The sequence below is a fragment of the Polyodon spathula genome, chromosome 9, assembly GCF_017654505.1.
Source record: "Polyodon spathula isolate WHYD16114869_AA chromosome 9, ASM1765450v1, whole genome shotgun sequence".
Taxonomy (NCBI): Eukaryota; Metazoa; Chordata; class Actinopteri; order Acipenseriformes; family Polyodontidae; genus Polyodon; species Polyodon spathula.
The window spans coordinates 27,792,776-27,808,257 of record NC_054542.1 but is presented as its reverse complement, the minus strand read 5'-3'; the positions used below and the strand labels follow the sequence as shown (position 1 = coordinate 27,808,257).

At 36.9% G+C, this 15,482-nt stretch overlaps 1 protein-coding gene across 1 annotated transcript in view; it reads right to left on the bottom strand.

Annotated features, from left to right (window-relative positions):
- The window catches only part of mao (monoamine oxidase), a 46,450-nt gene extending 31,527 nt beyond the window's left edge, over window positions 1–14,923 (bottom strand). Inside the window, exons 1-3 of the mRNA XM_041259054.1 lie at window positions 14,786–14,923; window positions 2,462–2,556; window positions 1,154–1,291 (exon numbers count right to left, since the gene is read on the bottom strand). Of these exons, the coding sequence (XP_041114988.1) occupies window positions 1,154–1,291; window positions 2,462–2,556; window positions 14,786–14,834 (282 nt within the window). The 5' untranslated portion in view covers window positions 14,835–14,923. The remainder of the gene's footprint in view (window positions 1–1,153; window positions 1,292–2,461; window positions 2,557–14,785) is intronic.
- Between the last annotated feature and the right edge of the window lie 559 nt (window positions 14,924–15,482).

The following is a 15,482-nucleotide window of genomic DNA, read 5'->3' as shown; positions in this document are numbered from 1 at the left end:
TTTATTTGACACTACAAGCACATAGCAGAAAAAATACTTGGATTCATTTGGAGAGTTTTTTTTAACTGATTATGCACTAATGTAACTATAATAACACACAAACAGTGTATGCTAACTGAAACACTGTAATCGATCAAATAAATAAATCAACTTAAAACGTAATAACTACCCTTCATAGTTAGAGGTAGCTGGAGGCGTAAAACTTAAATTCCTTTTCCAACTTTTACTGGCACAACACGATGACTTTGTCATCCTGTATAGTCATTTACTGTTAACAGCAGTAAGTCTTGCAGGCACATTGTATAAAATAGGTCCATTGTAATATTTCTGGAACAAAAACTGAACAACTCGCAAGCCAGAAATTAAGACTGAAATACTAGCGGTAGTAACAACAAACACAGAACTTGCTCTCACTGGAAATTGCTGTACCGGTATAGCTTAATGTGGAAGTCCGATGTGCATGTAATGTATTCCATGATTGGCTTTTAGGTACAAGCGCTGTTTGCATGCTGCATAAGCACCATTGGCTGTCCATTTTGCATTATTTTTAGATATGCACATGCGTCAGTGGTTCATTACAGTATTTAATGTATTTTTATAAATGAGGTGTACTTTTAAAACATGAAAACATCTCAAAATAATGCAAAGTTTAGCATGACACTGCACTTAATACTTTTAGAGGTGACATGAAGGAGCATTTACAAGCAGAACAGCTGAAAATTCAATTACTTCTGGATTGGCTAGGAACTCTCTGCGCAGTGAAGTATACAAATATTTTGGTTTTGAGGTGGCTGAGGTGGAATAATATAACACTATAATAAGACCTTGTTTTTCTCCATGGTACTGTGAAGCAAAGCACCACTAAGTTACAGTAAGTAACAATATATGTGTTTGATATTGCAGTTGTGTTTATCATATTTCTTTTTTTTTTTTTTTTTGGAAGGACAACTATAACTAATAATAATAATAATAATAATAATAATAATAATAATAATAATAATAATAATAATAATAATAAGCTGTGTCTTGGTGTAATTTGTTTTTTAAATGCCCACTAGGCTCTTTTATTCAAAAGGCTGAGATAACTAACTTGTGGTGCTTTTAATTCCATGGCCTGCTTTTATTCCAAGGAGTTATATCTTCTATTTCTCACCTTCACGTGATGGACCAGATTCTCCACCTCGTTGATCTTGTACGTCTCAATGCCCAATTCCTTGGCAATACGCAGGATGCGGTTTTGAGTGGGGCCCACGTATGCTCCTCCGAGGTCGACATACTTGCAGTGTTTATTCTGGTGTCAGAAAAGTAAGAGAGAGCTGGTTAGGGAAGCCATCCACCTTGCAAGATATCAACACATCACCCACAATTACTACCACTCGTTTTTGTCTGATTCCTTGTTTTAGCGGAATGATCCCAACCAAAACTTCAAGAGGGGTCTTAAACTATCTCAATGATTCAGCATCAACAGCGTGGCTTCGTAATCAATTCCATACCTAACCACTTTGTCCCACATCTCTTCACTTATCAATTAAAAAATGATGCAGAATATCCTGATCTATAATGACACAAGCATTTTTACTTTTCTGACCCGCAGGGCGGAGCTGTACCCTGAAGGGTTAACTACTTTGTGATTGAATGAATTTAAATGTATTCAGTTTATCTTATTTATGGTGTGCAAAAGAAAGGGGAAGAGAGAAAATCCCAAGTCGATCCTAATAAGCATCAAAGCTGAAGAGAGAAAAAAAAAAATTGTATTTGCACAAAGTGACTTCAAACCACTTCCTTAAGTCCTGTTCCATATACAGCAGTGCAGAGGACATTCACGTCTCAGAATCTTGAATCAAAACAGCTGATTTTATGCAGCTAACTGAAGCAGGTATACTTACAGGAGAAAAACAAAAAGCAGCAGCTGAGGCCACCATCTTCAAAACCCTTCAGTGGTGGCTCATCTTTTCACTCAACATAAATGAGTTTCAAAACATGGATTGCTTAGGCTTTCTTTCACATTGGAAATATATTTTTAATGATGACGTTTTCCCTGATAGTCAACATTATGTGATCTTAAAAGTGGGGTGCTGCTATCCAGTGCTCAATGCATATTTAAAATTCAACTTTGGTCAAACCCTATACCTCCACATTATGGAGAAACTTTTTTTTTCTGGGAGAAGCTTATAAAAACATGTTCAGTTCACGAAACCTGATCGCCTATAATCATACATTGATTATTCCTCTTGTAAACTAAAATGTGTTAAACATGTTTTTTTTTTAAATGAAATGCTTTGCACTCTTTTATTCTGTTGTGGATTTTCAAAATACCCTGTTATGTTTGAGACCTCCAGTGTTCAGTAGCACAATTAATGCAGTTGATAAAGCAGTGATGTACATTTCGTCTGTGTTTGTTTTTTGTAACAGTGTTTTTATCTATTCCCGAGCAAAAATCACGCATTAGTGATGGCCTTACCCTGACAGTGAAGGTCCTTCCTCCTACCCGGTCTCGTGCCTCCAGCACCAGTACATTCAGGCCAGATTCAACTAGCAGCTTGGCCCCCGTCAGACCTGCCAGGAAGAAAGAAACAGCTGCTTGAACTCTCAGATTCCATCAGGGATAGGAGGCTAAGAAAGTACATCAGATTCCTTAGCGTAGTTTAAACATTTGAATGAATAAAACATCACCACAGCTCCAATTTTATAACTTTATCCGATAGACTTATTTCTACATTCACAGGTTATTATATTAGCTGGGTGTGCATCCTTTTGTATTCTCCTGTCTACATGCAGGAAAACCAAATCGTTGATTACAAGCTTGTTGCTTTAACCACTGGACCACACATGGGATGGGATATACACTGCTATGTGTTGAAATAAGTAAATAGTCACGATTATTTTCATACCAATTCAACACCTTGAGTTATTTATGCCACTTAAAACGTTTCTTCCTATTTCATACTTGCTCGATAATGAGATTCAGTTGATTATTAATTGGATTTGATTTTTGCTCTTACACTTAGTTCACAAAGGATAAAAATTTTGTCTCTCATATTATGGGAATGTTGTGATAAGTTCCTTGGAGTTTGAAATCCCACTTTACACAGTGACATGTTGTAAGTGAAAATTGTAGCAATTACTATGTTTAATGTATAACTGCATTACTTTAAGCAAACAATATAACACGTTTAACGGAAATCGCAAGCCCTTTTCCAAGTGTTACTTTGAAATGTGTAACCCTATAAATTAACTAATTGCTGTGTAATAAAATCGTATTCACTTTTATGTTGAACTGTTGAATTCGTTAATTAACAATATATCTCCACCGCATTCCCCTTCTCTGCATAGCCACTTGTAGTCAGAATATTTGTGTAATTAATCAATTTAAACAATCAAATGGTGATGTCACAGAAATGTTTGAAGTACAATCCTGCATCTGGCCAGGTGACCGCAAAAGCGGGTGGGGTTAGGGTCGCGATGTGAACTTTTTCACTGCTAGTGTGCGGGTCAAATAAAAATGTACATTTCGGGTCAGAATTTGAATCACCATAAACGTTTTCTGTCCTTTCAGAGTACTCGTCTCTAACCCTTTCCAAAATAACGTATTAGAAGGTTAATGTATTTCAAGCACTAAAGCAGAAGGCGATTAGGGAGGAGTCAGCTGATTAAGCAGTGTTCTCTCTTCTTTGATACGTCGCAAGATCCTATCACGTCTGCTTAGTGACGAAATGCCTGTGGACGAGTGAAACAAAAGATAGCGCAGGGTTTCCATCATGTAGTGGATAATAGTTTGAACTGTAATTCATACGTGTAGGATTATAGCAAATAAAAATAATGAACATGTAACTGGAATCGCTGCTTGTAAAACCTGTCACTATGTTTTTGTGTACGACAGCCACAAAACTGGAAATCTCAGCGAAAACACAGGTGTAGCTCCCTTTCAAAAGGAATACACAGGTGTTTTATAGTAAACCAAGTAGAGATAGTTAATATGTTACATTAAAGAAAGCTACCACGCTGTATAGCCTATTGTGTAAACTCAATCTTTTGACAACGGTAGCGATATCTGTGTGTGAATGTGAGAGCGTGAGAGTCAGCTGACGCAGGCAGTAGGTAAAGGACAAACACTTGCTGGTCCGGGTCCGGTTGCAGGTTTTATTAAAGCAGGTTGGGTCAGATCGTGTGTAAGAAGACGGTGTTGTTGCAGGTTCGGGTTCTTGTAGCGTGTCTGGGTTGGAAGCGGGTCGTAAAACATTGTACCCGCTCAAGTTTGAATTGCAAAAAAAAGTACTGTAGCTATACTGCATGAGTACCATTTTACTTGGACAAGGCTTCCATCATTGAAATATCATGCAGCATTTCCATGGTGGCACACAACACCTTGGAATAGATTGCATATTTGTAAATCAGATAAGATCATCAGTTTGAGAGAGGTTGCAATAAGGACAGTGTTAGCTGTAGGCATGAACTGTCCCAGCTATAATCCAATCATGGATTAAGTCTCAAACATACACTGTCATGCTATTCCATCTGTCACTTAACATTAGCAATGAACATCATCATGCTTAAAATAAAATCATTTTCAGATTAGCTGCTCGCAATACCTATCTGTCTTGGAACTGGGGAGGAAAGAGACCGTGGTGATGAGCCCTGCGATGGAGCTGTACACAAAGTGTTTGAAAAAACGCGAGCAGGGATTTATTCTTCTGCCCCCGCTGGGCTCTCAGTCAGTCTCTGCGAAATAAAAAGGTCAGTTTGCCTTGGGAGACTCCAGAGGTGCCACAGTTTTGAATTTAATAAATGAATGTTTACACACATATTCAGACCAGCGCAAAATGATGTACGATGGGTCACTTCTAACACCTTACATTTCTATTTACATCTAAAAAGTTTCCATTTAGAAAATATATATTATATATATATTGTTGGTCCGACAACATAACTTAACAGTCCCATATTACAAATACAGACAATTGATCAGATATTTAGGTATGTTACATGAACAGCAGATAGTAAAACGATAGTTAACAGCCTGGCAGTTAAAGTCCAGCCATTGAAAATAAAATAATCTAGGATCTGCATCAACCATTCAAATATTCACAGATTAGGAAGAAATACAGGTTTTGATCAATGAAAGAATATTAACCACAGTTTCCTGTTAGACAAACAATTCAGACATGGATCTGGGGTCTCAATATTGTGTTTGAAAATCCAGCGAAAACTGCATGTAAAAATTCTGTAGTCTCGTGTAAATACATAAAATGCAACTGTGCACACCAAGTGAAATGTTTTTAATATAAATATCAGTATTAACTCCATAGCATGCCCTCTATTAAACTGGTGTGATTTTACACAGTGTGCACTTCTATTTCTAGTAAATGGTTGCAGAAAGGTGCAGGGCTGGGTTACAGGAGTAACAGTGTCAAGCCTCATTGGAACTGTTTAAGCTGTAATGACCTGTATCTTGTAAATATCCTGACCATTGACGATCTAGTGACCAGGTAGATACAGATTACCAAGCATTTATAAAAAACTAAATAATTAAGCAGTTTATTTCAAAGGAAAAACAAAATTACAAAAGGAAACAACTATGCATTTAAAAGGATACCAACAGTATGTTCCCCCAAGCTGTTCATTTCATGTTTTTGAGCAGATTAAGTGAAGATTCGTCCTTTTCTGAGTCCGCGCAAGCTGTGGTACAAAACCTGGATTGCCTTTCTGATCCCTGTTAGCAAGTAACAGTTTCAGTTACAAATCCAGACAAGGGGTTAGCAGTCCACATTGTCACAGTTTATGATTAGGAGACTCACCGTTTATCTCTCCCAGGCAATGACAGCAGTAAGGATTCATCTCGCTCACAGCAATGGGATGCACAGTACAGCACTGGATAGGGATTGTAGAGACTGACAATCAGTCTGCACTTATTAGTAGTTTTGCTGACAGTCCAACAACTCAGATTTGCCAGCATTCTGCAGTTCATTTTGCAGCAAAAATGCTCCCTCATCTATGGTCAGGATGTGCAACTGTTACCTGGCCCAGGACTTGCAGGAAGATAGAACTGGCAGGCTAAAATGACCTTAACCCATGTAATCTATCATGTGGTCAGTCTGACATAATGTTTTAAGATGCATGCATTAGACCTACAACCAAACCTTTTTAAAAGGTTGTAGTCTATACATTCTAAAATAAATCTGGCCTTTTATCTTTTTTTTTTTAAACCACCTTTAAGCTTTACCAGATTTCCAATTTCTTTTCTACCACTCCATAAAGGGAAATAGCACGGTATTTGAGCTGTACCCACTTAATGAAATCATGCTGCATAGGTTTTAATCATAGTGCTTCCTGGACATATCTGAGTGTTATCTATATATATCAAAATCAGTGCAAATGTACAAAATAAATATGCACATTTAAATGACTATTTGTATTGATTATGTGTAAATCAGTTCAAAAACAATATAGCTCATTATCCATATGGTTTAAGGCATGAATGTATGTGTGTTTTTTTCATTGAATCCGAAGTTCTAACCCCATAATACCCATATTTAAAAATAAAGATCATCCACAACTTTTAAACACTCACTAAGGCTGTCTTTTATTTTCGTATTTCTATATAGAAAAAAATAACTGCAGTAAATTGGAGCACACTGATGAGTGTAGTGACATTGTAGATGTGTTTGATCTCATCCCTCGTGCCCTGCTCTTCTGCTGCTCACTCCAGCACATGATGTCTTTGAACTCCACAATGCAGGATCAAATAACTACTCAGCAGCTTCAAAAAAATAAAAAGCATAACCCGGTGGACCTGTCTGTGTACTCTTCTCATCATTCGTACCCTTAGTCCTACACTATCACTATTATGTGAAGAATCTACCTATTTAGGGATACCATGATTTTTAGTGAGCAAGTTGTCTGTGTGAAGTTACTTGAGATGTGTTGCTCCTTAAAATATTTTCAAGATCAAGCGGAGACAATGATCTATTCATGTATACCAAGACATTTACCCCAGTTGTTCTGTAAATCATTTGTTGTTTCCATAATCTGTATCGTACTGTGTACTTCATTTTGTTATTAATTAACTGTAAAATGAATCTCTCTGCGTCCGTTTGAGAAATGCCATGCATAAGAACACTGAGAGAACTTAAAAGTTTCCCTATTATTTCAGTGTATCCTGTTGAAACCCAGGAAGCAAGGCAGTAAAAAAAATCTTATCTTTTCTGAACTCCAAATGCATACGCCAACATTTCATTTAAAACAAACGTAATTCTAGACGCCTGAACTCTACAATGGTATCACAATGAAAGCTTGAAGAGCACACACTGTTTTTATATATATTTGAATGTATTTATGGATGTAGGTTTGGATATTTATTACTCCTATAAATCTATAAATTATGGATGCCATGTTGGATACTAAGGCTTTTATTTTCGTATTTCTATATAGAAAAAAATAACTGCAGTAAATTGGAGCACACTGATGAGTGTAGTGACATTGTAGATGTGTTTGATCTCATCCCTCGTCCCCTGCTCTTCTGCTGCTCACTCCAGCACATGATGTCTTTGAACTCCACAATGCAGGATCAAATAACTACTCAGCAGCTTCAAAAAAATAAAAAGCATAACCCGGTGGACCTGTCTGTGTACTCTTCTCATCATTCGTACCCTTAGTCCTACACTATCACTATTATGTGAAGAATCTTTTTTGCTTCTGTGACATCTATTCTCATTACCTGAAGGGTTGTGTTGACCTAATTCTGCAGTTCTCTTTCATGTTTTAACATTAAAAGCCTCCAGGCAGCTGTGGGTTTTGCTGTACCCCAACTTTTACCCTCTGAATTCTACAACCCTACTGAGAAATCCAGCAGACAGCTATAATGCTGGTCACCAGCAACACTTCTCAACTAGAACACATGGTTTTTTTTTTTTCTTGTAATGCAGATGATTTATAAAAAATAGCACCATGAACAGGTACATTTTGGGAACCACAAAAAGTTAAATTTTTCATCTATTTAATTTTGTCTACAAGGTTTTGCCCCCATTAAGGCTGCATAATAAAAGGTGACAGCTGTGTTCATAAAAGGTTTTAATAAATACTATAATCAGTATGGAAGAAAATAAAACACAAATACATCATTGAATGCCATCAAAAAAGTTTTATCCTGATAGGTAATCAAACATGTTTTACTCTCCCCCTCTATAAATCTGTACATGAATAAGTTACTAGATCAAATCAGGCTTGGAAAAAGTAAGCTCATAGGCTTGTGGCAGTTTTCATGACAACCTCAATGTGAAAATGCAGCCACTTGGTGTAACTGGGCAAGAAGATTGCTTTCAAAATGCTTTTGCTTTTCTTACTCATGACAAGGAACACTATTCACCCCGTAATGCTCAATACTTTGAACATAGGGCTTTAATTCATTTAACTTCCAACTAGAAGTTTATACAAACTGAAATTTCAAAACAGAATGTGCTTGAGTTATCATATTTACATGTTGAAAGGCGCTGTTGGGCAATGCATTTAGCCTTTTTAAATCTGGAGAGCAAGGTTAAGATCAAGCTGAGGTCACAACCAAACCACAATTCAGCAGAGGCTGTTGTCCATGTCAGTATTACACAGCTCGGTGGGGATGTTTTTATAAAACGTACAAGGACACACAGAGAAAAATATATGCTGCTTCTACATCAAGGGAATCCCAAGCAGTGGGCTTCAGGACGACTCTTGATAATATAAATTAAACATGGACTCCGAACCTTTGATGAGATTTAAGCATTTAGAATATTAAAAGCTTTGGCTATCACCCTTATAAGGGAATTGTTATTACTTTTTCCTTCTCCAATAAATTGAAAATTACATTATCACTCCTCAGTTGAGAAATTGAGGCTGACACTAGCCACCTTTGCATCTTTATTCACCAGGCAGCAGAAATTTAAAACTTATTAAATGCTAATGTGTCAGGTCTAACTACACTAGAGCTCATAACCACAGCCCTGTGGCCTCTACATATTGAGCCAAGTTACAGGAGGAGGAGATGAAGGAGATGGACACCCTGAATACAATCAAGCTGTTGCTGATACACAGATAGGAATTTACAGCACGGGAACAAAATCCTAGTTGTCCAGAATAGTGGCAATTCTACGGTACAATGGTGGAGCACTACCATACATACTAATCACAGGTAGCCTTTATACTAAGGGATAATATGTTTCCTAAATGTATTAACCAAATTAATGAATGTTCTTGTCATGTTTAATAATCCTGGTAGACTAGTTGTTTTGTAATATATATGATCATGTGTCATATGTTTAAGGATGGTCACCATATGACACATAGTCATCTCCTCTTTAGAAAACATGAAAAAGATTTGAATGAGCAGTGGTACTCCAAACATGGTCCACTTACTAGCAATGATGATTGACTGGGAAAAGACATTTTCTCTTCAAGGACAACACCACTGCTCCACCCAGTTATTCAGCATTGGTAGTAAAAGGATCATATATAGGGTACAACTGAACTTGTGAGACGGACTGCTGATTAAAATCCTAAATATATTTTTAAAGATGAGACAATTATCTATTTAGGGATACCATGATTTTTAGTGAGCAAGTTGTCTGTGTGAAGTTACTTGAGATGTGTTGCTCCTTAAAATATTTTCAAGATCAAGCGGAGACAATGATCTATTCATGTATACCAAGACATTTACCCCAGTTGTTCTGTAAATCATTTGTTGTTTCCATAATCTGTATCGTACTGTGTACTTCATTTTGTTATTAATTAACTGTAAAATGAATCTCTCTGCGTCCGTTTGAGAAATGCCATGCATAAGAACACTGAGAGAACTTAAAAGTTTCCCTATTATTTCAGTGTATCCTGTTGAAACCCAGGAAGCAAGGCAGTAAAAAAAATCTTATCTTTTCTGAACTCCAAATGCATACGCCAACATTTCATTTAAAACAAACGTAATTTTAGACGCCTGAACTCTACAATGGTATCACAATGAAAGCTTGAAGAGCACACACTGTTTATATATATATATTGGAATGTATTTATGGATGTAGGTTTGGATATTTATTACTCCTATAAATCTAAAAATTATGGATGCCATGTTGAATTATCAGGCCTTTATAATGGTGGGGTAATTGAAAACACAATTGTAGCTTTTTATAACAAAGCCCCCCCCCCCCCCCCCCCCCCCCCCCCCAAAAAAAAAAAAAAAAAAAAAAAAACCAGCCACCCACCCACAGGCTATTATCAGAGCTGTGATTTTAGGCAAACATCCCTCTAGGTTTGTTGCTGTGCTGGGAAATATGCAGATTGCATCCTTTGTATTTTTAAAGGGCCCGACGAGGACATGTAACAATTATACAGGTCCGTAAAGAGAATCAAACAGTGATGATGATTTTAATATTTGCTTGTGTGATCAGCTGGTATTGTATAGCTACTGTTCACAGGATAGAATGATTGAGATTGAGCAATGTACCAGCTGGGGCACTAGCAGTAATTTCTCACATTTTCAGAGAAATTCAAAAGATGAACAGTACTAGTTACGTTTTAGTTTTGTTATCTACTCCAAAATGTGCTTTCTTTGTTGTATTAGAAAAGGATGTTTCATTTGGGGACACGTTGGCATTTGACAACTTGTGGAAATACAATAGGAACTTGGAAGTCATTCGACCTCACGTAATGCATGCTAATAAAGCAAGCTGGTGTGTAACGAACCTCCCATGTTGCTGTGTAGTACTCCTCTGCAAACGTCTATCTGCGGCTACTACCGGAACAAGACCGGTTTACACAACACATGTAAGTCAGAAACTAAATAACAGTGTTATAATTTTGACCCCAAACACCATGGTACGAAAAATCTTTGTACATACAGTCCAGTATCTCTGAAAACATTTCATAAATCTACTACTGTCTCTTTCTCGGATGAACCTGTAGTCAATACAGTGGTTTCCCCAAGGAGTAACCCATGGCAACACAGCCGCACAGGGATTACTGAGCTGTTCAGCAGCTGCGGTTATTATTTGCTCTCAGCACTGAAACAAAAAACAATGTCAGCCCTGTTTACCAATTATTGCATTTAGAAAGAAAGGACCCTACAGGGTTTTTCAGATAATTAATTCTGGGATACTTTAGGAAGCTGCCAGAAATTTCTTCCAACCAAGGTGACATTTTACACTGCCAACCTCAGCAGGCTTTTCATGATTTTCTTTACAAAGGGGAACTGTATATTAAGCAATTGCTATAATCGCTTTGGAATTGCACAAGGAGGAACAATTGGATAAGAGGGCCAAGAACCATTATCTGCACAATTGTCACTTTCAGATGGAAAGTTATTTTTATAACCTGCCCACAATACTGTCTTGGACTCAAGATATTAAGGGTGCAGAACCACATTATGATTATTGTTAGGTTGTTGGTCGCTGAAAAGTCACTGCAGAACAACTAAGCTAAGCATTTCATGTAAAACATAAAACACCCTTTTGAATCAGAGCCACTTATCATATTATTATTATTATTATTATTATTAGAGGATCCTGATTCTCATTTTAAGTTACAGAGACCTATATGGTAGCAGGGATGGTATCAACGGATCGCTGTATGCAATGCTTTTATTGCAAACCTTCAAAATGCATTGCCTAGATTCCTTGGAAACTTGGTGCTCACAGCTGCAGTGCCCTATCAGACACAGCAGCCTTATTCATTTTAACAACTGAATTTGACAGGTGGCTGTACTGAAAGAGACTGTAGGCACAATGTATTGATCCATGCGCTTCAGGGATGCATCTAGCCAATCAGCCTGCAAGAAAAGGGAGCTCTTGTCTTGCTCTTTGTAGGCTAACCCTGTTAAATTACAGGGTGGGGTACATGGGTAAAATAATGGACACTTAATGAAACTTGAAGTCATGCTTTATTTAACCCTAACTGATGACTGCTTGGCAGCCCCTATAAATGCATTGTAATGTGGAATGGGGTGCACTCCGCCAAATGTGGCCATTTCAGAAGTAAAACCTAAACGTTTTACACATTTACAGTACTCTTCTTTACCTTTTACGTCACTCTGGGTGCAGAATAATGCATGGCCCTATTGTACAGGATAGTCTATTAACCTGACCACTACCTGTTGGCCCTGTCCACACTATGCCTTTAAACTGTATCAGTCACCTTTAAACCGGCTTAAAAGTGCTAAATACAGTTTGCATCCACACTACACAGTGTTTGTTACTCGGGAGGTTGTCTCCTGTCTGATTCTAATCCGATCGCATCAGGTAGTGCGGTTTGTCAGAAGTGTGGATGCCGCAATACCATGGGAAAAGAACAAAAGCACAACATTAAATTAGGCGATTGCAAAAACGAAATGAGTTCAAAGTAGGATCGGGGACAAGCAATTCACGTAATCTGTCAGTTCTGTTTGAAATAAAATTAAAAAGGGGCCAGAATTAGGCGCAGGCAAGATATGAAGGTAAAAACAAAGATTGTTTTGTAATTAACAGCTTTTTCTGAGTTTCATTATGAAAACAGAATCAACTCAATTAGCTTAAAGCAGGGGTGTCAAACTCTAGTCCTCGAGGGCCGCAGGGTCTGCTGGTTTTCATTCCAACTTAAGCTCTCAATAAACATAATTGATCTAATTATTTGTTCAATTGACATATTTCATATTTTTCAAGGTCTTTTACAGTTGATAATTTACAAAATGCACTTGAATCAAGATACACTACACTGAAATATTGAGGCCGGAGAGAAGTGTTAGATGACAAACTCGGAAATTTACGTGTACATTGTCATTACTAGCATTTGATAAATAAATAAATACATACATTGAAGATATTGAACAGGCAAAAAAAAAAAAAATCAGAAATATGAAAAGGTATGAAAAAAGCAAATAACTGATATATTAATGATAAAATGGTAAAGGCGTTTTTTATCACATTAGGTGTGATTCTGGTAAACACGTGTAAGTAAAACTACGTACACCCTATACTCAATTTAATTGTAGCTACTGCATGTCTTTGTTTGCACATTCAGCACATGGATCACACTTGCATTTTAACTTGCTGGTAGCCTATTGCTGCTTGAAACTGAACGTTAAATTCTAAATGTGTTGTTTATATTTAATACATTAATTACACTGACATTTCAGGTTAAATTTAACACACCAAACGTACGTGATTTATTATTATTTAAATGCACATTATCTTCCTATGAAGCACTTTATTAAAGTTTTTACAATATTTTAATGAAAAAACGAAAACAATTTGTTCAGAACACTTTACTCCTCAACCATAATAAATTAGACAATAAGGAAAAGGGAGCCACGTTGCTGTAGTAATTTATTTAAACTACCGTTCACATTCGCTGTCTTCTACCCAAGAAAATGAATAATTGCTTAATATAGTGTATCAACAATATATTAAGATACACCATTACATTGTGAAACTGTCAATTTTATTAAGGATAGTTCTGTGACTCGGCGAGCGAACCTTATTGAACCAAAATGCCTCAAAGGGTTCAGACTGAGGTTCAAAAGGCTTCACTTTTCCCTTCACCAGTTTTCAGACGTAATTTCAGAGAATGGCGCTGTCTTCGTGTTAAAATGTGCGGTACAAATGTAGGACGACCATGCGTACTAAATTAGTCTTATACTTCACAGTACTAAGTTAGTCTTGTACTTCACAGTAGTCCTCCTGAGCAGATCATCTCACATCCGATTTAGTACGCTGCAATCAGGATCTTGTTTAGTCCGATTTAGAGTAAGACCCACCTGTGATGATTATCTCGTACACTGCAACCGGGATTAACATGTATACTAACTTTAGTCTAAACAAGTGGACTGAACCTGCTTAATCCTCTAATTAGATGCATCAAGCGGACTAACTTTGGTACGCTGCAATCGACCCCATGAGACGAAAAATAAAACCCAAAACACTTCAACACTGTGGGGTTTGCAGGCTAACGTGGTACATTATCAGCGTTTAAAGCTGGCAAAGTTAGGCGCTTGCAATAATTTTAATTGTAGCACTACATCCTTGTCACTACAAACATCAGGATTGAAGTCATCATATCAAACCAGTTATGATACACACAATTTCCCATGCTCACACACCGTTACCTTCACCTCAAGCTAATCTGTCAAAACTCAAGCACACGTTCTCTCTCTTTTTTAAAAATTGTAATTAGAATACAGTAACTACACAACTGGTCAACCGCTTTACTCTGCACTATAAATTGTACGCACACCTTTCGGATACCAAAACTCCCGTGAAACACAGATAGAACAGGGACTACTTATAGCTTCTCCATGTCAAAATAAAAAGGTAAAAACACCACATGGGTTTCCCAGGGGTTATTTCAATGTAAGTGGTGTTTTTATTTATTTTTTAATTACCCGGTCTCATTTATACATATTTAAAAAAAAAAAAAAACGATTAGTCAAATCGGTCGGTGAATAACGCAGCAACGTTTTCATGCAATGCAACATCAGAGAAGCAGAAGGTAGGTTTGCAAAACATTTATAACTTCATAAATCTTATAAAATACAAAAGTACCCGTGTTAAAATATCTGAAAACACACCGCTTTTTAAAAAACACCGTGACCACCAAGTCCATCATTAGGATCAATGAATAACGTTTGGCGTTAGAGAGAATAAACAGAAAGCTAATTTAAATACTAAAATACAAATGCCCTAACATGGTTATTTTTTTAAACGTATCATCGCCCTTGGTTACTTGGCGAATATTGAGACATTGTAATTATTATTAGTTGCCGATATTAAAAGTTCAGTTCATATTGTTTTATACTAACCTGAGATGCCTCCTCCAATAACAATTACGTCGTATTTGTTGCTTGTCATGATGTTTTTTTTTTTTTTTCCTTCAATCTCTCGTTGTAGAGACAGCTCGCCTAGTCAAGTGGTTTCAAAAGTATGAAACGCCGTACGGCTCTATATTTAAATGGTGAGACTGCTGCCCCAGCACCGAGCTCCGCCTGTAAACAGTGGTTAGCCACTTGCCAGCGCCCCTCCCTGCATGGTGTCTACTGTTTAGATAACTTCTAGTATCTAGTACAATTGCATGTAAACCTTCCTACTTTGCATTACTGGTGTGATGCTGGGAAAGCACGTAAACTTTAGTGCAAACTTGTGGAAGGCTTCATTAGTACCAAAACTGTATAATAGGTCAAATATAAAAAGCGCGTCTTATGTGTTTAGCTACTACAATAATAACACAGCTCTTCAGAAGCTATTCTACTGATCCATATTTATGTATTTATTTATTTTAATTAATGAAGTCTGTGTAGGTAGTGTGAATTGATAAGGTAAACACAATGTCAGCATTTTTCATTAACACCATCAGATAAGTGTAATAAATATTACTGCATTTAATCAAATAAGCTGTCCTGGTATTTAAATTTTAATGTAAAATTTACTTCCTTTTGGGGAATGTACTTAGATAGACTGTTACATCATTTAATGACATCATATACAACTATGGCTAAAGGT